At 47.4% G+C, this 19,976-nt stretch overlaps 1 protein-coding gene across 1 annotated transcript in view; it reads right to left on the reverse strand.

Moving 5' to 3' along the window:
• Positions 1-19,802, reverse strand: part of LOC139665621 (uncharacterized) — a 57,402-nt gene extending 37,600 nt beyond the window's left edge. Inside the window, exons 1-70 of the mRNA XM_071544702.1 lie at positions 19,788-19,802; positions 19,669-19,690; positions 19,542-19,569; positions 19,358-19,442; positions 19,080-19,226; positions 18,784-18,995; positions 18,576-18,679; positions 18,363-18,481; positions 18,105-18,272; positions 17,667-17,866; positions 17,457-17,569; positions 17,209-17,315; positions 16,897-17,073; positions 16,377-16,585; positions 16,179-16,273; positions 15,730-15,757; positions 15,546-15,630; positions 15,268-15,414; positions 14,972-15,183; positions 14,764-14,867; positions 14,551-14,669; positions 14,293-14,460; positions 13,855-14,054; positions 13,645-13,757; positions 13,397-13,503; positions 13,085-13,261; positions 12,565-12,773; positions 12,367-12,461; positions 11,917-11,944; positions 11,733-11,817; positions 11,455-11,601; positions 11,159-11,370; positions 10,951-11,054; positions 10,738-10,856; positions 10,480-10,647; positions 10,042-10,241; positions 9,832-9,944; positions 9,584-9,690; positions 9,272-9,448; positions 8,752-8,960; positions 8,554-8,648; positions 8,105-8,132; positions 7,921-8,005; positions 7,643-7,789; positions 7,347-7,558; positions 7,139-7,242; positions 6,926-7,044; positions 6,668-6,835; positions 6,230-6,429; positions 6,020-6,132; positions 5,772-5,878; positions 5,460-5,636; positions 4,940-5,148; positions 4,742-4,836; positions 4,292-4,319; positions 4,108-4,192; positions 3,830-3,976; positions 3,534-3,745; positions 3,326-3,429; positions 3,113-3,231; positions 2,855-3,022; positions 2,417-2,616; positions 2,207-2,319; positions 1,959-2,065; positions 1,647-1,823; positions 1,127-1,335; positions 929-1,023; positions 480-507; positions 296-380; positions 18-164 (exon numbers count right to left, since the gene is read on the reverse strand). Coding sequence (XP_071400803.1) covers positions 18-164; positions 296-380; positions 480-507; positions 929-1,023; positions 1,127-1,335; positions 1,647-1,823; positions 1,959-2,065; positions 2,207-2,319; positions 2,417-2,616; positions 2,855-3,022; positions 3,113-3,231; positions 3,326-3,429; positions 3,534-3,745; positions 3,830-3,976; positions 4,108-4,192; positions 4,292-4,319; positions 4,742-4,836; positions 4,940-5,148; positions 5,460-5,636; positions 5,772-5,878; positions 6,020-6,132; positions 6,230-6,429; positions 6,668-6,835; positions 6,926-7,044; positions 7,139-7,242; positions 7,347-7,558; positions 7,643-7,789; positions 7,921-8,005; positions 8,105-8,132; positions 8,554-8,648; positions 8,752-8,960; positions 9,272-9,448; positions 9,584-9,690; positions 9,832-9,944; positions 10,042-10,241; positions 10,480-10,647; positions 10,738-10,856; positions 10,951-11,054; positions 11,159-11,370; positions 11,455-11,601; positions 11,733-11,817; positions 11,917-11,944; positions 12,367-12,461; positions 12,565-12,773; positions 13,085-13,261; positions 13,397-13,503; positions 13,645-13,757; positions 13,855-14,054; positions 14,293-14,460; positions 14,551-14,669; positions 14,764-14,867; positions 14,972-15,183; positions 15,268-15,414; positions 15,546-15,630; positions 15,730-15,757; positions 16,179-16,273; positions 16,377-16,585; positions 16,897-17,073; positions 17,209-17,315; positions 17,457-17,569; positions 17,667-17,866; positions 18,105-18,272; positions 18,363-18,481; positions 18,576-18,679; positions 18,784-18,995; positions 19,080-19,226; positions 19,358-19,442; positions 19,542-19,569; positions 19,669-19,690; positions 19,788-19,802 — 9,117 coding nt within the window. The remainder of the gene's footprint in view (positions 1-17; positions 165-295; positions 381-479; positions 508-928; positions 1,024-1,126; positions 1,336-1,646; positions 1,824-1,958; positions 2,066-2,206; positions 2,320-2,416; positions 2,617-2,854; positions 3,023-3,112; positions 3,232-3,325; positions 3,430-3,533; positions 3,746-3,829; positions 3,977-4,107; positions 4,193-4,291; positions 4,320-4,741; positions 4,837-4,939; positions 5,149-5,459; positions 5,637-5,771; positions 5,879-6,019; positions 6,133-6,229; positions 6,430-6,667; positions 6,836-6,925; positions 7,045-7,138; positions 7,243-7,346; positions 7,559-7,642; positions 7,790-7,920; positions 8,006-8,104; positions 8,133-8,553; positions 8,649-8,751; positions 8,961-9,271; positions 9,449-9,583; positions 9,691-9,831; positions 9,945-10,041; positions 10,242-10,479; positions 10,648-10,737; positions 10,857-10,950; positions 11,055-11,158; positions 11,371-11,454; positions 11,602-11,732; positions 11,818-11,916; positions 11,945-12,366; positions 12,462-12,564; positions 12,774-13,084; positions 13,262-13,396; positions 13,504-13,644; positions 13,758-13,854; positions 14,055-14,292; positions 14,461-14,550; positions 14,670-14,763; positions 14,868-14,971; positions 15,184-15,267; positions 15,415-15,545; positions 15,631-15,729; positions 15,758-16,178; positions 16,274-16,376; positions 16,586-16,896; positions 17,074-17,208; positions 17,316-17,456; positions 17,570-17,666; positions 17,867-18,104; positions 18,273-18,362; positions 18,482-18,575; positions 18,680-18,783; positions 18,996-19,079; positions 19,227-19,357; positions 19,443-19,541; positions 19,570-19,668; positions 19,691-19,787) is intronic.
• Between the last annotated feature and the right edge of the window lie 174 nt (positions 19,803-19,976).

Consider the following 19,976-nt stretch of genomic DNA (forward strand, 5'->3'; position numbering starts at 1 on the left):
TATGGGATTGGGTTTACCATGGTGGAATGTTCCAGAAGAGCCCGGTCTAGCACAGAAGCTGCTCTTTGGAAGAAAAGCTTCCAGACCTCTACCGGATATGTCCTTTGGCTCCCCAGAGAGCATTTCATCACTGTGACCACATTGCTGGGTGTGAGACGGGCAGCCTTGGAAAAACAAAATGATACGGGGGGAAAAAAGTGAGGTTTCTGTGTGTCTAAGGCAAATCAACTCAAGATACCGGAGTAGGAGCCAAATGGTTCACGGACACTCTCAACGTAGACGAAACAAAGCTTACCGAGGAACAGGCGTGCTCAGTGATGGTAAAATTGCACAGGGCTCCAGAGGCATTGCCGGAAGACAGGAACTGTTCAAGTCGTGAGCTGAAGGAAACATTAACAAGAAAGCTGTTGTTGTCTCTGTTGGATGGCTCAAAGCGCCTTTGCCTATCCCAACTCTGAACAAAAAAGTGATGCGCCTACCTGTCGACTCCACCACAGACACGGTACTCTGCCAAAAGACAAAAAGAAATGAATGTTTCAGACGTTGTAGCTTAAGTTTGAGAATTGTTGGACCAAATTCAGACGTCTCCATTTTCTTTTGACTTACCATCAACCGCTGTTTCTTTGCACTGGAGAAAGGCAAAACACAACTGTAAGTCTCGTGACCAATTTGACAAGGTTACGCAAACTTATCGCAGCCCCCTTAACAACTTTGCCATGCCTAACTTGTGTCTCCTGCATTGTGATTGATAGTGCACCATCCAACAAAAAACACCCATAACAGTCAACTTACCAAGAAAGATCCTGGCCTTGGGCAGCCTGTTTGAGAGAAAATTAAATTGAAACCATGGCATTAATAGAGCTATTTTTAGAGTAGTGGATACTGGCTTTCCAGAACAAATGTGTCAAGAGTGCAGTTTGCCACGTACGTCTGAATGTCTCCGTTAGTGACTCGATGCTTGATCTCACACCCTGTGAGAGATGCGGTGGCAGGGATTCCAAACTTTGCTGAAGACCAGTGAATCTGAGGGAAGACAACACATGTTATTGCGGTCTGTCTGGAGTGGCAGTTCTGTTATGCAGCCTCGCCGTGTGCGTCTGTGGACTTCAAAATTATCAACTCTTACATGGCATTGTAGGATCTACAGCTGATGTTACTGGGGATCACAACCAAACTGCCAGGACGGAAGCTGGCCATCACAACAACCAGATTGACCTGGAACCACCGCCGGAAGTCTCTTGGCTCAAAGTCGTCGAATTCAGGAGCAAGAGCTGTCAAGGTCAGGTTCAGGATGGTGTCTCTTACGGCTGGATTTTGGATGATGGTGATGTTTCTCTGTAAACGAAATGATTTGTGGTTTACTTCAGAAGGGCATGCTACCTTTATGGTGATCATGGCAGAAATGAGTTTAAGCTTGGTGGCACATCTTTGTGCTTCGGAGCATCAGCAGTAGGAATCAACACATCCCAGGGATCAAGTCATTCCAGGAGAATATTGGAAATTCATCATTACAGGTCGGCCCAATTTGGGCCCCCTAAGAGGCTTATTCCAAATGTCCTTCAGCCCCGGGGGAAGCTTTACATGGCCTTTATATCAACCCAGTTGATGGGAAAACATGACCAGCAATCCCACAGTTAAGCATTCACCTGCATAGCGAGCCCTGCAAAAGTCTCGAAAAACTGATCGAGCTGCTCTTCATCAGGGGACTCTGTCAAGCTGCTGAACACATCCCTCACAATGGTCTCATTGTCCAAAGCGCTACTGTCTGGATCCAGGATCAGCTCAGCTTTCTGATTTGGTGAGAGGGAGTCCAAAACTGCCACCTGATGACAAGAACAAAGTATGAATCATTTTTTCTCTTTCACAATGGTAAATCTACACCTACGAGCAGACGTGAAAAGGTTACGGACATTGCGCTGTGCTTGAAAGGAAGACTGTGAGCATAACGTATGATTTACCCCAGAGATGTTGAAGAATGTCAGGTCAGAGTAGGTTGCGTGTTCGGAAAACGGCCCCAGGTTGGTTTCGATCCATTCTTCGTCACTGCGGATTCCCTGCCTGCAAGCTAAGACATATAAATGGACATTAGCATGTCTACAAAGTAGCAAGCATTTTAAGCAATTTAAGCATACTTTGCCATGGTCTGAAGTCAATGGGCAAGCCCAAATAAGCAGCTGTGTGGCACAGTCTACTCTGTCAGCCATACCTGGTGTGTTGATGACGTCGGCAGATCTCCTCAGGAAGTCCAGCAGAACTTCCGCGATCCCTCGTTGCCTGCGCGACGGTGTCGCAGGGGAAGCCTCGGCCAACCCTCTCACACTGCAAATGGTGAATAGACACACTCATGAGCGGTTCCTCAATCACATTTTGTACACCTGAGCCATGCAATGTCGTCCGTCTGTGCGATGCAACTCACACGACATGGTAGTTTGTGCAGTTGATGTTTGAGGTTGCGCTCTTGAGCATCACTGGATTGAAACTTGGGAGGACAGGAATCAGTATTACTCGGAACCAAGCAAACCAGTCTTGTCTTTCAAAGCCCGGGAAATGGGGACTGATGATGGTGAAGGTCCGATTCATTACAAGATCTCTCACAACGGGCTGGATATCAGGGACCTGCAAAAGCACGACATGAGAGGATTTGAACTCGACACAATCGATACCTTTCCAGTAGACCAACTCTTTCCTAGCAGCCTATTAAAAATGCTAATAGGATGAAAAGTAACATTTAACCTGCTTCGAGTCCCCCACAATTGATGGAGAGACATGTACATAGATATCTGAGTACACGGCTGACTATGCTCAGTTCAAAACCCAGGATTTTCCTTTTTCCCAAAGTGGAGGAGTGGCCCACCTCTCCATTTGCTGTCAGTTGCCTCAGGAACTCATCCACATTTTCCAGAGCGTTACCCTGCTCCAGTCGCACAAACACAACTTCGATCAGGTCTGTGTCATTCAAGGCCCCTGAGCTCAGTGTCAGCTGTGCCACCTGGGTAGGGGTAAGCAGTGACAACGCATCTGCCTACAAAAGGAAACAAAGACAGTAAGCACAAAACCGTAGGTGGACTTTTCAATGAGGGCCACTAATACTACAATCACACCAGCCACTTACACTGGAGAAGTTTGGATTGAGGGTTTGCAAATCCTGCAGGGTTGCAAAACCAGAGAAGTTGCCAAAGTTTGTCTGTAGCCACTCCCTGCTACCACTGATGTTTGAGACACAGCCAGGATCTGAAATGAAGACACAAGCAAAGACGTTGGCAGGATATCACCGCCACATGGTATCAAGAGTTTACGGAGTTGAGCCCCGAGTCTCTGGTTTTACCTGATGAGTCATTCCTTGCGAGGAATGGATAGATGAAGTGAGTGAAGACTGCTCGCTGTGTTTCTCTGTCCATGGATGCCATTTGGCTGCTGAGAGCCTGGATGCTGAAATGTGAAAGATGACCCTTGAGATCTAATCTATTTGACAACTGCAGGCACCTCTGCCATCTTTTTTCCACAGTGGCGCAAGGTATCACGTCGTTACTTACACAATTCGGTAGGTCTGGCAGCTGAAGTTCCTGGAGCTGAGACAGACCAGGAAGTTGCGGGATGGAGCAGCCAAGAATGGACGAAGTTTCCCCTGGAACCACTTGCTGACAAAGCTCTGATTCTGCAGTTGTGCCTGGCTGAAGTTGGCGATTTTCACCTCTCCGAGTGCCTCAAGGGCATGTGACAGGGATGGGCCACTCTTGTTGGGGGCCTGGAATGGCAGAGACCATTTTGGTATGACATAAAATTCACACAGGAAGACAACAGCTCTCTGAGATTATGGGATTGGGTTTACCATGGTGGAATGTTCCAGAAGAGCCCGGTCTAGCACAGAAGCTGCTCTTTGGAAGAAAAGCTTCCAGACCTCTACCGGATATGTCCTTTGGCTCCCCAGAGAGCATTTCATCACTGTGACCACATTGCTGGGTGTGAGACGGGCAGCCTTGGAAAAACAAAATGATACGGGGGGAAAAAAGTGAGGTTTCTGTGTGTCTAAGGCAAATCAACTCAAGATACCGGAGTAGGAGCCAAATGGTTCACGGACACTCTCAACGTAGACGAAACAAAGCTTACCGAGGAACAGGCGTGCTCAGTGATGGTAAAATTGCACAGGGCTCCAGAGGCATTGCCGGAAGACAGGAACTGTTCAAGTCGTGAGCTGAAGGAAACATTAACAAGAAAGCTGTTGTTGTCTCTGTTGGATGGCTCAAAGCGCCTTTGCCTATCCCAACTCTGAACAAAAAAGTGATGCGCCTACCTGTCGACTCCACCACAGACACGGTACTCTGCCAAAAGACAAAAAGAAATGAATGTTTCAGACGTTGTAGCTTAAGTTTGAGAATTGTTGGACCAATTTCAGACGTCTCCATTTTCTTTTGACTTACCATCAACCGCTGTTTCTTTGCACTGGAGAAAGGCAAAACACAACTGTAAGTCTCGTGACAAATTAGACAAGGTTACGCAAACTTATCGCAGCCCCCTTAACAACTTTGCCATGCCTAACTTGTGTCTCCTGCATTGTGATTGATAAGTGCGCCATCCAACAAAAAACACCCATAACAGTCAACTTACCAAGAAAGATCCTGGCCTTGGGCAGCCTGTTTGAGAGAAAATTAAATTGAAACCATGGCGTTAATAGAGCTATTTTTAGAGTAGTGGATACTGGCTTTCCAGAACAAATGTGTCAAGAGTGCAGTTTGCCACGTACGTCTGAATGTCTCCGTTAGTGACTCGATGCTTGATCTCACACCCTGTGAGAGATGCGGTGGCAGGGATTCCAAACTTTGCTGAAGACCAGTGAATCTGAGGGAAGACAACACATGTTATTGCGGTCTGTCTGGAGTGGCAGTTCTGTTATGCAGCCTCGCCGTGTGCGTCTGTGGACTTCAAAATTATCAACTCTTACATGGCATTGTAGGATCTACAGCTGATGTTACTGGGGATCACAACCAAACTGCCAGGACGGAAGCTGGCCATCACAACAACCAGATTGACCTGGAACCACCGCCGGAAGTCTCTTGGCTCAAAGTCGTCGAATTCAGGAGCAAGAGCTGTCAAGGTCAGGTTCAGGATGGTGTCTCTTACGGCTGGATTTTGGATGATGGTGATGTTTCTCTGTAAACGAAATGATTTGTGGTTTACTTCAGAAGGGCATGCTACCTTTATGGTGATCATGGCAGAAATGAGTTTAAGCTTGGTGGCACATCTTTGTGCTTCGGAGCATCAGCAGTAGGAATCAACACATCCCAGGGATCAAGTCATTCCAGGAGAATATTGGAAATTCATCATTACAGGTCGGCCCAATTTGGGCCCCCTAAGAGGCTTATTCCAAATGTCCTTCAGCCCCGGGGGAAGCTTTACATGGCCTTTATATCAACCCAGTTGATGGGAAAACATGACCAGCAATCCCACAGTTAAGCATTCACCTGCATAGCGAGCCCTGCAAAAGTCTCGAAAAACTGATCGAGCTGCTCTTCATCAGGGGACTCTGTCAAGCTGCTGAACACATCCCTCACAATGGTCTCATTGTCCAAAGCGCTACTGTCTGGATCCAGGATCAGCTCAGCTTTCTGATTTGGTGAGAGGGAGTCCAAAACTGCCACCTGATGACAAGAACAAAGTATGAATCATTTTTTCTCTTTCACAATGGTAAATCTACACCTACGAGCAGACGTGAAAAGGTTACGGACATTGCGCTGTGCTTGAAAGGAAGACTGTGAGCATAACGTATGATTTACCCCAGAGATGTTGAAGAATGTCAGGTCAGAGTAGGTTGCGTGTTCGGAAAACGGCCCCAGGTTGGTTTCGATCCATTCTTCGTCACTGCGGATTCCCTGCCTGCAAGCTAAGACATATAAATGGACATTAGCATGTCTACAAAGTAGCAAGCATTTTAAGCAATTTAAGCATACTTTGCCATGGTCTGAAGTCAATGGGCAAGCCCAAATAAGCAGCTGTGTGGCACAGTCTACTCTGTCAGCCATACCTGGTGTGTTGATGACGTCGGCAGATCTCCTCAGGAAGTCCAGCAGAACTTCCGCGATCCCTCGTTGCCTGCGCGACGGTGTCGCAGGGGAAGCCTCGGCCAACCCTCTCACACTGCAAATGGTGAATAGACACACTCATGAGCGGTTCCTCAATCACATTTTGTACACCTGAGCCATGCAATGTCGTCCGTCTGTGCGATGCAACTCACACGACATGGTAGTTTGTGCAGTTGATGTTTGAGGTTGCGCTCTTGAGCATCACTGGATTGAAACTTGGGAGGACAGGAATCAGTATTACTCGGAACCAAGCAAACCAGTCTTGTCTTTCAAAGCCCGGGAAATGGGGACTGATGATGGTGAAGGTCCGATTCATTACAAGATCTCTCACAACGGGCTGGATATCAGGGACCTGCAAAAGCACGACATGAGAGGATTTGAACTCGACACAATCGATACCTTTCCAGTAGACCAACTCTTTCCTAGCAGCCTATTAAAAATGCTAATAGGATGAAAAGTAACATTTAACCTGCTTCGAGTCCCCCACAATTGATGGAGAGACATGTACATAGATATCTGAGTACACGGCTGACTATGCTCAGTTCAAAACCCAGGATTTTCCTTTTTCCCAAAGTGGAGGAGTGGCCCACCTCTCCATTTGCTGTCAGTTGCCTCAGGAACTCATCCACATTTTCCAGAGCGTTACCCTGCTCCAGTCGCACAAACACAACTTCGATCAGGTCTGTGTCATTCAAGGCCCCTGAGCTCAGTGTCAGCTGTGCCACCTGGGTAGGGGTAAGCAGTGACAACGCATCTGCCTACAAAAGGAAACAAAGACAGTAAGCACAAAACCGTAGGTGGACTTTTCAATGAGGGCCACTAATACTACAATCACACCAGCCACTTACACTGGAGAAGTTTGGATTGAGGGTTTGCAAATCCTGCAGGGTTGCAAAACCAGAGAAGTTGCCAAAGTTTGTCTGTAGCCACTCCCTGCTACCACTGATGTTTGAGACACAGCCAGGATCTGAAATGAAGACACAAGCAAAGACGTTGGCAGGATATCACCGCCACATGGTATCAAGAGTTTACGGAGTTGAGCCCCGAGTCTCTGGTTTTACCTGATGAGTCATTCCTTGCGAGGAATGGATAGATGAAGTGAGTGAAGACTGCTCGCTGTGTTTCTCTGTCCATGGATGCCATTTGGCTGCTGAGAGCCTGGATGCTGAAATGTGAAAGATGACCCTTGAGATCTAATCTATTTGACAACTGCAGGCACCTCTGCCATCTTTTTTCCACAGTGGCGCAAGGTATCACGTCGTTACTTACACAATTCGGTAGGTCTGGCAGCTGAAGTTCCTGGAGCTGAGACAGACCAGGAAGTTGCGGGATGGAGCAGCCAAGAATGGACGAAGTTTCCCCTGGAACCACTTGCTGACAAAGCTCTGATTCTGCAGTTGTGCCTGGCTGAAGTTGGCGATTTTCACCTCTCCGAGTGCCTCAAGGGCATGTGACAGGGATGGGCCACTCTTGTTGGGGGCCTGGAATGGCAGAGACCATTTTGGTATGACATAAAATTCACACAGGAAGACAACAGCTCTCTGAGATTATGGGATTGGGTTTACCATGGTGGAATGTTCCAGAAGAGCCCGGTCTAGCACAGAAGCTGCTCTTTGGAAGAAAAGCTTCCAGACCTCTACCGGATATGTCCTTTGGCTCCCCAGAGAGCATTTCATCACTGTGACCACATTGCTGGGTGTGAGACGGGCAGCCTTGGAAAAACAAAATGATACGGGGGGAAAAAAGTGAGGTTTCTGTGTGTCTAAGGCAAATCAACTCAAGATACCGGAGTAGGAGCCAAATGGTTCACGGACACTCTCAACGTAGACGAAACAAAGCTTACCGAGGAACAGGCGTGCTCAGTGATGGTAAAATTGCACAGGGCTCCAGAGGCATTGCCGGAAGACAGGAACTGTTCAAGTCGTGAGCTGAAGGAAACATTAACAAGAAAGCTGTTGTTGTCTCTGTTGGATGGCTCAAAGCGCCTTTGCCTATCCCAACTCTGAACAAAAAAGTGATGCGCCTACCTGTCGACTCCACCACAGACACGGTACTCTGCCAAAAGACAAAAAGAAATGAATGTTTCAGACGTTGTAGCTTAAGTTTGAGAATTGTTGGACCAAATTCAGACGTCTCCATTTTCTTTTGACTTACCATCAACCGCTGTTTCTTTGCACTGGAGAAAGGCAAAACACAACTGTAAGTCTCGTGACCAATTTGACAAGGTTACGCAAACTTATCGCAGCCCCCTTAACAACTTTGCCATGCCTAACTTGTGTCTCCTGCATTGTGATTGATAGTGCACCATCCAACAAAAAACACCCATAACAGTCAACTTACCAAGAAAGATCCTGGCCTTGGGCAGCCTGTTTGAGAGAAAATTAAATTGAAACCATGGCATTAATAGAGCTATTTTTAGAGTAGTGGATACTGGCTTTCCAGAACAAATGTGTCAAGAGTGCAGTTTGCCACGTACGTCTGAATGTCTCCGTTAGTGACTCGATGCTTGATCTCACACCCTGTGAGAGATGCGGTGGCAGGGATTCCAAACTTTGCTGAAGACCAGTGAATCTGAGGGAAGACAACACATGTTATTGCGGTCTGTCTGGAGTGGCAGTTCTGTTATGCAGCCTCGCCGTGTGCGTCTGTGGACTTCAAAATTATCAACTCTTACATGGCATTGTAGGATCTACAGCTGATGTTACTGGGGATCACAACCAAACTGCCAGGACGGAAGCTGGCCATCACAACAACCAGATTGACCTGGAACCACCGCCGGAAGTCTCTTGGCTCAAAGTCGTCGAATTCAGGAGCAAGAGCTGTCAAGGTCAGGTTCAGGATGGTGTCTCTTACGGCTGGATTTTGGATGATGGTGATGTTTCTCTGTAAACGAAATGATTTGTGGTTTACTTCAGAAGGGCATGCTACCTTTATGGTGATCATGGCAGAAATGAGTTTAAGCTTGGTGGCACATCTTTGTGCTTCGGAGCATCAGCAGTAGGAATCAACACATCCCAGGGATCAAGTCATTCCAGGAGAATATTGGAAATTCATCATTACAGGTCGGCCCAATTTGGGCCCCCTAAGAGGCTTATTCCAAATGTCCTTCAGCCCCGGGGGAAGCTTTACATGGCCTTTATATCAACCCAGTTGATGGGAAAACATGACCAGCAATCCCACAGTTAAGCATTCACCTGCATAGCGAGCCCTGCAAAAGTCTCGAAAAACTGATCGAGCTGCTCTTCATCAGGGGACTCTGTCAAGCTGCTGAACACATCCCTCACAATGGTCTCATTGTCCAAAGCGCTACTGTCTGGATCCAGGATCAGCTCAGCTTTCTGATTTGGTGAGAGGGAGTCCAAAACTGCCACCTGATGACAAGAACAAAGTATGAATCATTTTTTCTCTTTCACAATGGTAAATCTACACCTACGAGCAGACGTGAAAAGGTTACGGACATTGCGCTGTGCTTGAAAGGAAGACTGTGAGCATAACGTATGATTTACCCCAGAGATGTTGAAGAATGTCAGGTCAGAGTAGGTTGCGTGTTCGGAAAACGGCCCCAGGTTGGTTTCGATCCATTCTTCGTCACTGCGGATTCCCTGCCTGCAAGCTAAGACATATAAATGGACATTAGCATGTCTACAAAGTAGCAAGCATTTTAAGCAATTTAAGCATACTTTGCCATGGTCTGAAGTCAATGGGCAAGCCCAAATAAGCAGCTGTGTGGCACAGTCTACTCTGTCAGCCATACCTGGTGTGTTGATGACGTCGGCAGATCTCCTCAGGAAGTCCAGCAGAACTTCCGCGATCCCTCGTTGCCTGCGCGACGGTGTCGCAGGGGAAGCCTCGGCCAACCCTCTCACACTGCAAATGGTGAATAGACACACTCATGAGCGGTTCCTCAATCACATTTTGTACACCTGAGCCATGCAATGTCGTCCGTCTGTGCGATGCAACTCACACGACATGGTAGTTTGTGCAGTTGATGTTTGAGGTTGCGCTCTTGAGCATCACTGGATTGAAACTTGGGAGGACAGGAATCAGTATTACTCGGAACCAAGCAAACCAGTCTTGTCTTTCAAAGCCCGGGAAATGGGGACTGATGATGGTGAAGGTCCGATTCATTACAAGATCTCTCACAACGGGCTGGATATCAGGGACCTGCAAAAGCACGACATGAGAGGATTTGAACTCGACACAATCGATACCTTTCCAGTAGACCAACTCTTTCCTAGCAGCCTATTAAAAATGCTAATAGGATGAAAAGTAACATTTAACCTGCTTCGAGTCCCCCACAATTGATGGAGAGACATGTACATAGATATCTGAGTACACGGCTGACTATGCTCAGTTCAAAACCCAGGATTTTCCTTTTTCCCAAAGTGGAGGAGTGGCCCACCTCTCCATTTGCTGTCAGTTGCCTCAGGAACTCATCCACATTTTCCAGAGCGTTACCCTGCTCCAGTCGCACAAACACAACTTCGATCAGGTCTGTGTCATTCAAGGCCCCTGAGCTCAGTGTCAGCTGTGCCACCTGGGTAGGGGTAAGCAGTGACAACGCATCTGCCTACAAAAGGAAACAAAGACAGTAAGCACAAAACCGTAGGTGGACTTTTCAATGAGGGCCACTAATACTACAATCACACCAGCCACTTACACTGGAGAAGTTTGGATTGAGGGTTTGCAAATCCTGCAGGGTTGCAAAACCAGAGAAGTTGCCAAAGTTTGTCTGTAGCCACTCCCTGCTACCACTGATGTTTGAGACACAGCCAGGATCTGAAATGAAGACACAAGCAAAGACGTTGGCAGGATATCACCGCCACATGGTATCAAGAGTTTACGGAGTTGAGCCCCGAGTCTCTGGTTTTACCTGATGAGTCATTCCTTGCGAGGAATGGATAGATGAAGTGAGTGAAGACTGCTCGCTGTGTTTCTCTGTCCATGGATGCCATTTGGCTGCTGAGAGCCTGGATGCTGAAATGTGAAAGATGACCCTTGAGATCTAATCTATTTGACAACTGCAGGCACCTCTGCCATCTTTTTTCCACAGTGGCGCAAGGTATCACGTCGTTACTTACACAATTCGGTAGGTCTGGCAGCTGAAGTTCCTGGAGCTGAGACAGACCAGGAAGTTGCGGGATGGAGCAGCCAAGAATGGACGAAGTTTCCCCTGGAACCACTTGCTGACAAAGCTCTGATTCTGCAGTTGTGCCTGGCTGAAGTTGGCGATTTTCACCTCTCCGAGTGCCTCAAGGGCATGTGACAGGGATGGGCCACTCTTGTTGGGGGCCTGGAATGGCAGAGACCATTTTGGTATGACATAAAATTCACACAGGAAGACAACAGCTCTCTGAGATTATGGGATTGGGTTTACCATGGTGGAATGTTCCAGAAGAGCCCGGTCTAGCACAGAAGCTGCTCTTTGGAAGAAAAGCTTCCAGACCTCTACCGGATATGTCCTTTGGCTCCCCAGAGAGCATTTCATCACTGTGACCACATTGCTGGGTGTGAGACGGGCAGCCTTGGAAAAACAAAATGATACGGGGGGAAAAAAGTGAGGTTTCTGTGTGTCTAAGGCAAATCAACTCAAGATACCGGAGTAGGAGCCAAATGGTTCACGGACACTCTCAACGTAGACGAAACAAAGCTTACCGAGGAACAGGCGTGCTCAGTGATGGTAAAATTGCACAGGGCTCCAGAGGCATTGCCGGAAGACAGGAACTGTTCAAGTCGTGAGCTGAAGGAAACATTAACAAGAAAGCTGTTGTTGTCTCTGTTGGATGGCTCAAAGCGCCTTTGCCTATCCCAACTCTGAACAAAAAAGTGATGCGCCTACCTGTCGACTCCACCACAGACACGGTACTCTGCCAAAAGACAAAAAGAAATGAATGTTTCAGACGTTGTAGCTTAAGTTTGAGAATTGTTGGACCAATTTCAGACGTCTCCATTTTCTTTTGACTTACCATCAACCGCTGTTTCTTTGCACTGGAGAAAGGCAAAACACAACTGTAAGTCTCGTGACAAATTAGACAAGGTTACGCAAACTTATCGCAGCCCCCTTAACAACTTTGCCATGCCTAACTTGTGTCTCCTGCATTGTGATTGATAAGTGCGCCATCCAACAAAAAACACCCATAACAGTCAACTTACCAAGAAAGATCCTGGCCTTGGGCAGCCTGTTTGAGAGAAAATTAAATTGAAACCATGGCGTTAATAGAGCTATTTTTAGAGTAGTGGATACTGGCTTTCCAGAACAAATGTGTCAAGAGTGCAGTTTGCCACGTACGTCTGAATGTCTCCGTTAGTGACTCGATGCTTGATCTCACACCCTGTGAGAGATGCGGTGGCAGGGATTCCAAACTTTGCTGAAGACCAGTGAATCTGAGGGAAGACAACACATGTTATTGCGGTCTGTCTGGAGTGGCAGTTCTGTTATGCAGCCTCGCCGTGTGCGTCTGTGGACTTCAAAATTATCAACTCTTACATGGCATTGTAGGATCTACAGCTGATGTTACTGGGGATCACAACCAAACTGCCAGGACGGAAGCTGGCCATCACAACAACCAGATTGACCTGGAACCACCGCCGGAAGTCTCTTGGCTCAAAGTCGTCGAATTCAGGAGCAAGAGCTGTCAAGGTCAGGTTCAGGATGGTGTCTCTTACGGCTGGATTTTGGATGATGGTGATGTTTCTCTGTAAACGAAATGATTTGTGGTTTACTTCAGAAGGGCATGCTACCTTTATGGTGATCATGGCAGAAATGAGTTTAAGCTTGGTGGCACATCTTTGTGCTTCGGAGCATCAGCAGTAGGAATCAACACATCCCAGGGATCAAGTCATTCCAGGAGAATATTGGAAATTCATCATTACAGGTCGGCCCAATTTGGGCCCCCTAAGAGGCTTATTCCAAATGTCCTTCAGCCCCGGGGGAAGCTTTACATGGCCTTTATATCAACCCAGTTGATGGGAAAACATGACCAGCAATCCCACAGTTAAGCATTCACCTGCATAGCGAGCCCTGCAAAAGTCTCGAAAAACTGATCGAGCTGCTCTTCATCAGGGGACTCTGTCAAGCTGCTGAACACATCCCTCACAATGGTCTCATTGTCCAAAGCGCTACTGTCTGGATCCAGGATCAGCTCAGCTTTCTGATTTGGTGAGAGGGAGTCCAAAACTGCCACCTGATGACAAGAACAAAGTATGAATCATTTTTTCTCTTTCACAATGGTAAATCTACACCTACGAGCAGACGTGAAAAGGTTACGGACATTGCGCTGTGCTTGAAAGGAAGACTGTGAGCATAACGTATGATTTACCCCAGAGATGTTGAAGAATGTCAGGTCAGAGTAGGTTGCGTGTTCGGAAAACGGCCCCAGGTTGGTTTCGATCCATTCTTCGTCACTGCGGATTCCCTGCCTGCAAGCTAAGACATATAAATGGACATTAGCATGTCTACAAAGTAGCAAGCATTTTAAGCAATTTAAGCATACTTTGCCATGGTCTGAAGTCAATGGGCAAGCCCAAATAAGCAGCTGTGTGGCACAGTCTACTCTGTCAGCCATACCTGGTGTGTTGATGACGTCGGCAGATCTCCTCAGGAAGTCCAGCAGAACTTCCGCGATCCCTCGTTGCCTGCGCGACGGTGTCGCAGGGGAAGCCTCGGCCAACCCTCTCACACTGCAAATGGTGAATAGACACACTCATGAGCGGTTCCTCAATCACATTTTGTACACCTGAGCCATGCAATGTCGTCCGTCTGTGCGATGCAACTCACACGACATGGTAGTTTGTGCAGTTGATGTTTGAGGTTGCGCTCTTGAGCATCACTGGATTGAAACTTGGGAGGACAGGAATCAGTATTACTCGGAACCAAGCAAACCAGTCTTGTCTTTCAAAGCCCGGGAAATGGGGACTGATGATGGTGAAGGTCCGATTCATTACAAGATCTCTCACAACGGGCTGGATATCAGGGACCTGCAAAAGCACGACATGAGAGGATTTGAACTCGACACAATCGATACCTTTCCAGTAGACCAACTCTTTCCTAGCAGCCTATTAAAAATGCTAATAGGATGAAAAGTAACATTTAACCTGCTTCGAGTCCCCCACAATTGATGGAGAGACATGTACATAGATATCTGAGTACACGGCTGACTATGCTCAGTTCAAAACCCAGGATTTTCCTTTTTCCCAAAGTGGAGGAGTGGCCCACCTCTCCATTTGCTGTCAGTTGCCTCAGGAACTCATCCACATTTTCCAGAGCGTTACCCTGCTCCAGTCGCACAAACACAACTTCGATCAGGTCTGTGTCATTCAAGGCCCCTGAGCTCAGTGTCAGCTGTGCCACCTGGGTAGGGGTAAGCAGTGACAACGCATCTGCCTACAAAAGGAAACAAAGACAGTAAGCACAAAACCGTAGGTGGACTTTTCAATGAGGGCCACTAATACTACAATCACACCAGCCACTTACACTGGAGAAGTTTGGATTGAGGGTTTGCAAATCCTGCAGGGTTGCAAAACCAGAGAAGTTGCCAAAGTTTGTCTGTAGCCACTCCCTGCTACCACTGATGTTTGAGACACAGCCAGGATCTGAAATGAAGACACAAGCAAAGACGTTGGCAGGATATCACCGCCACATGGTATCAAGAGTTTACGGAGTTGAGCCCCGAGTCTCTGGTTTTACCTGATGAGTCATTCCTTGCGAGGAATGGATAGATGAAGTGAGTGAAGACTGCTCGCTGTGTTTCTCTGTCCATGGATGCCATTTGGCTGCTGAGAGCCTGGATGCTGAAATGTGAAAGATGACCCTTGAGATCTAATCTATTTGACAACTGCAGGCACCTCTGCCATCTTTTTTCCACAGTGGCGCAAGGTATCACGTCGTTACTTACACAATTCGGTAGGTCTGGCAGCTGAAGTTCCTGGAGCTGAGACAGACCAGGAAGTTGCGGGATGGAGCAGCCAAGAATGGACGAAGTTTCCCCTGGAACCACTTGCTGACAAAGCTCTGATTCTGCAGTTGTGCCTGGCTGAAGTTGGCGATTTTCACCTCTCCGAGTGCCTCAAGGGCATGTGACAGGGATGGGCCACTCTTGTTGGGGGCCTGGAATGGCAGAGACCATTTTGGTATGACATAAAATTCACACAGGAAGACAACAGCTCTCTGAGATTATGGGATTGGGTTTACCATGGTGGAATGTTCCAGAAGAGCCCGGTCTAGCACAGAAGCTGCTCTTTGGAAGAAAAGCTTCCAGACCTCTACCGGATATGTCCTTTGGCTCCCCAGAGAGCATTTCATCACTGTGACCACATTGCTGGGTGTGAGACGGGCAGCCTTGGAAAAACAAAATGATACGGGGGGAAAAAAGTGAGGTTTCTGTGTGTCTAAGGCAAATCAACTCAAGATACCGGAGTAGGAGCCAAATGGTTCACGGACACTCTCAACGTAGACGAAACAAAGCTTACCGAGGAACAGGCGTGCTCAGTGATGGTAAAATTGCACAGGGCTCCAGAGGCATTGCCGGAAGACAGGAACTGTTCAAGTCGTGAGCTGAAGGAAACATTAACAAGAAAGCTGTTGTTGTCTCTGTTGGATGGCTCAAAGCGCCTTTGCCTATCCCAACTCTGAACAAAAAAGTGATGCGCCTACCTGTCGACTCCACCACAGACACGGTACTCTGCCAAAAGACAAAAAGAAATGAATGTTTCAGACGTTGTAGCTTAAGTTTGAGAATTGTTGGACCAAATTCAGACGTCTCCATTTTCTTTTGACTTACCATCAACCGCTGTTTCTTTGCACTGGAGAAAGGCAAAACACAACTGTAAGTCTCGTGACCAATTTGACAAGGTTACGCAAACTTATCGCAGCCCCCTTAACAACTTTGCCATGCCTAACTTGTGTCTCCTGCATTGTGATTGATAGTGCACCATCCAACAAAAAACACCCATAACAGTCAACTTACCAAGAAAGATCCTGGCCTTGGGCAGCCTGTTTGAGAGAAAATTAAATTGAAACCATGGCATTAATAGAGCTATTTTTAGAGTAGTGGATACTGGCTTTCCAGAACAAATGTGTCAAGAGTGCAGTTTGCCACGTACGTCTGAATGTCTCCGTTAGTGACTCGATGCTTGATCTCACACCCTGTGAGAGATGCGGTGGCAGGGATTCCAAACTTTGCTGAAGACCAGTGAATCTGAGGGAAGACAACACATGTTATTGCGGTCTGTCTGGAGTGGCAGTTCTGTTATGCAGCCTCGCCGTGTGCGTCTGTGGACTTCAAAATTATCAACTCTTACATGGCATTGTAGGATCTACAGCTGATGTTACTGGGGATCACAACCAAACTGCCAGGACGGAAGCTGGCCATCACAACAACCAGATTGACCTGGAACCACCGCCGGAAGTCTCTTGGCTCAAAGTCGTCGAATTCAGGAGCAAGAGCTGTCAAGGTCAGGTTCAGGATGGTGTCTCTTACGGCTGGATTTTGGATGATGGTGATGTTTCTCTGTAAACGAAATGATTTGTGGTTTACTTCAGAAGGGCATGCTACCTTTATGGTGATCATGGCAGAAATGAGTTTAAGCTTGGTGGCACATCTTTGTGCTTCGGAGCATCAGCAGTAGGAATCAACACATCCCAGGGATCAAGTCATTCCAGGAGAATATTGGAAATTCATCATTACAGGTCGGCCCAATTTGGGCCCCCTAAGAGGCTTATTCCAAATGTCCTTCAGCCCCGGGGGAAGCTTTACATGGCCTTTATATCAACCCAGTTGATGGGAAAACATGACCAGCAATCCCACAGTTAAGCATTCACCTGCATAGCGAGCCCTGCAAAAGTCTCGAAAAACTGATCGAGCTGCTCTTCATCAGGGGACTCTGTCAAGCTGCTGAACACATCCCTCACAATGGTCTCATTGTCCAAAGCGCTACTGTCTGGATCCAGGATCAGCTCAGCTTTCTGATTTGGTGAGAGGGAGTCCAAAACTGCCACCTGATGACAAGAACAAAGTATGAATCATTTTTTCTCTTTCACAATGGTAAATCTACACCTACGAGCAGACGTGAAAAGGTTACGGACATTGCGCTGTGCTTGAAAGGAAGACTGTGAGCATAACGTATGATTTACCCCAGAGATGTTGAAGAATGTCAGGTCAGAGTAGGTTGCGTGTTCGGAAAACGGCCCCAGGTTGGTTTCGATCCATTCTTCGTCACTGCGGATTCCCTGCCTGCAAGCTAAGACATATAAATGGACATTAGCATGTCTACAAAGTAGCAAGCATTTTAAGCAATTTAAGCATACTTTGCCATGGTCTGAAGTCAATGGGCAAGCCCAAATAAGCAGCTGTGTGGCACAGTCTACTCTGTCAGCCATACCTGGTGTGTTGATGACGTCGGCAGATCTCCTCAGGAAGTCCAGCAGAACTTCCGCGATCCCTCGTTGCCTGCGCGACGGTGTCGCAGGGGAAGCCTCGGCCAACCCTCTCACACTGCAAATGGTGAATAGACACACTCATGAGCGGTTCCTCAATCACATTTTGTACACCTGAGCCATGCAATGTCGTCCGTCTGTGCGATGCAACTCACACGACATGGTAGTTTGTGCAGTTGATGTTTGAGGTTGCGCTCTTGAGCATCACTGGATTGAAACTTGGGAGGACAGGAATCAGTATTACTCGGAACCAAGCAAACCAGTCTTGTCTTTCAAAGCCCGGGAAATGGGGACTGATGATGGTGAAGGTCCGATTCATTACAAGATCTCTCACAACGGGCTGGATATCAGGGACCTGCAAAAGCACGACATGAGAGGATTTGAACTCGACACAATCGATACCTTTCCAGTAGACCAACTCTTTCCTAGCAGCCTATTAAAAATGCTAATAGGATGAAAAGTAACATTTAACCTGCTTCGAGTCCCCCACAATTGATGGAGAGACATGTACATAGATATCTGAGTACACGGCTGACTATGCTCAGTTCAAAACCCAGGATTTTCCTTTTTCCCAAAGTGGAGGAGTGGCCCACCTCTCCATTTGCTGTCAGTTGCCTCAGGAACTCATCCACATTTTCCAGAGCGTTACCCTGCTCCAGTCGCACAAACACAACTTCGATCAGGTCTGTGTCATTCAAGGCCCCTGAGCTCAGTGTCAGCTGTGCCACCTGGGTAGGGGTAAGCAGTGACAACGCATCTGCCTACAAAAGGAAACAAAGACAGTAAGCACAAAACCGTAGGTGGACTTTTCAATGAGGGCCACTAATACTACAATCACACCAGCCACTTACACTGGAGAAGTTTGGATTGAGGGTTTGCAAATCCTGCAGGGTTGCAAAACCAGAGAAGTTGCCAAAGTTTGTCTGTAGCCACTCCCTGCTACCACTGATGTTTGAGACACAGCCAGGATCTGAAATGAAGACACAAGCAAAGACGTTGGCAGGATATCACCGCCACATGGTATCAAGAGTTTACGGAGTTGAGCCCCGAGTCTCTGGTTTTACCTGATGAGTCATTCCTTGCGAGGAATGGATAGATGAAGTGAGTGAAGACTGCTCGCTGTGTTTCTCTGTCCATGGATGCCATTTGGCTGCTGAGAGCCTGGATGCTGAAATGTGAAAGATGACCCTTGAGATCTAATCTATTTGACAACTGCAGGCACCTCTGCCATCTTTTTTCCACAGTGGCGCAAGGTATCACGTCGTTACTTACACAATTCGGTAGGTCTGGCAGCTGAAGTTCCTGGAGCTGAGACAGACCAGGAAGTTGCGGGATGGAGCAGCCAAGAATGGACGAAGTTTCCCCTGGAACCACTTGCTGACAAAGCTCTGATTCTGCAGTTGTGCCTGGCTGAAGTTGGCGATTTTCACCTCTCCGAGTGCCTCAAGGGCATGTGACAGGGATGGGCCACTCTTGTTGGGGGCCTGGAATGGCAGAGACCATTTTGGTATGACATAAAATTCACACAGGAAGACAACAGCTCTCTGAGATTATGGGATTGGGTTTACCATGGTGGAATGTTCCAGAAGAGCCCGGTCTAGCACAGAAGCTGCTCTTTGGAAGAAAAGCTTCCAGACCTCTACCGGATATGTCCTTTGGCTCCCCAGAGAGCATTTCATCACTGTGACCACATTGCTGGGTGTGAGACGGGCAGCCTTGGAAAAACAAAATGATACGGGGGGAAAAAAGTGAGGTTTCTGTGTGTCTAAGGCAAATCAACTCAAGATACCGGAGTAGGAGCCAAATGGTTCACGGACACTCTCAACGTAGACGAAACAAAGCTTACCGAGGAACAGGCGTGCTCAGTGATGGTAAAATTGCACAGGGCTCCAGAGGCATTGCCGGAAGACAGGAACTGTTCAAGTCGTGAGCTGAAGGAAACATTAACAAGAAAGCTGTTGTTGTCTCTGTTGGATGGCTCAAAGCGCCTTTGCCTATCCCAACTCTGAACAAAAAAGTGATGCGCCTACCTGTCGACTCCACCACAGACACGGTACTCTGCCAAAAGACAAAAAGAAATGAATGTTTCAGACGTTGTAGCTTAAGTTTGAGAATTGTTGGACCAAATTCAGACGTCTCCATTTTCTTTTGACTTACCATCAACCGCTGTTTCTTTGCACTGGAGAAAGGCAAAACACAACTGTAAGTCTCGTGACCAATTTGACAAGGTTACGCAAACTTATCGCAGCCCCCTTAACAACTTTGCCATGCCTAACTTGTGTCTCCTGCATTGTGATTGATAGTGCACCATCCAACAAAAAACACCCATAACAGTCAACTTACCAAGAAAGATCCTGGCCTTGGGCAGCCTGTTTGAGAGAAAATTAAATTGAAACCATGGCATTAATAGAGCTATTTTTAGAGTAGTGGATACTGGCTTTCCAGAACAAATGTGTCAAGAGTGC

This window comes from Centroberyx affinis, unplaced genomic scaffold (genome assembly GCF_046629955.1).
Source record: "Centroberyx affinis isolate AG114_WGS23_722 - 3 ecotype Tasmania unplaced genomic scaffold, CSIRO-AGI_Caff_v1 ptg004638l_1, whole genome shotgun sequence".
NCBI classification, from domain to species: Eukaryota; Metazoa; Chordata; class Actinopteri; order Beryciformes; family Berycidae; genus Centroberyx; species Centroberyx affinis.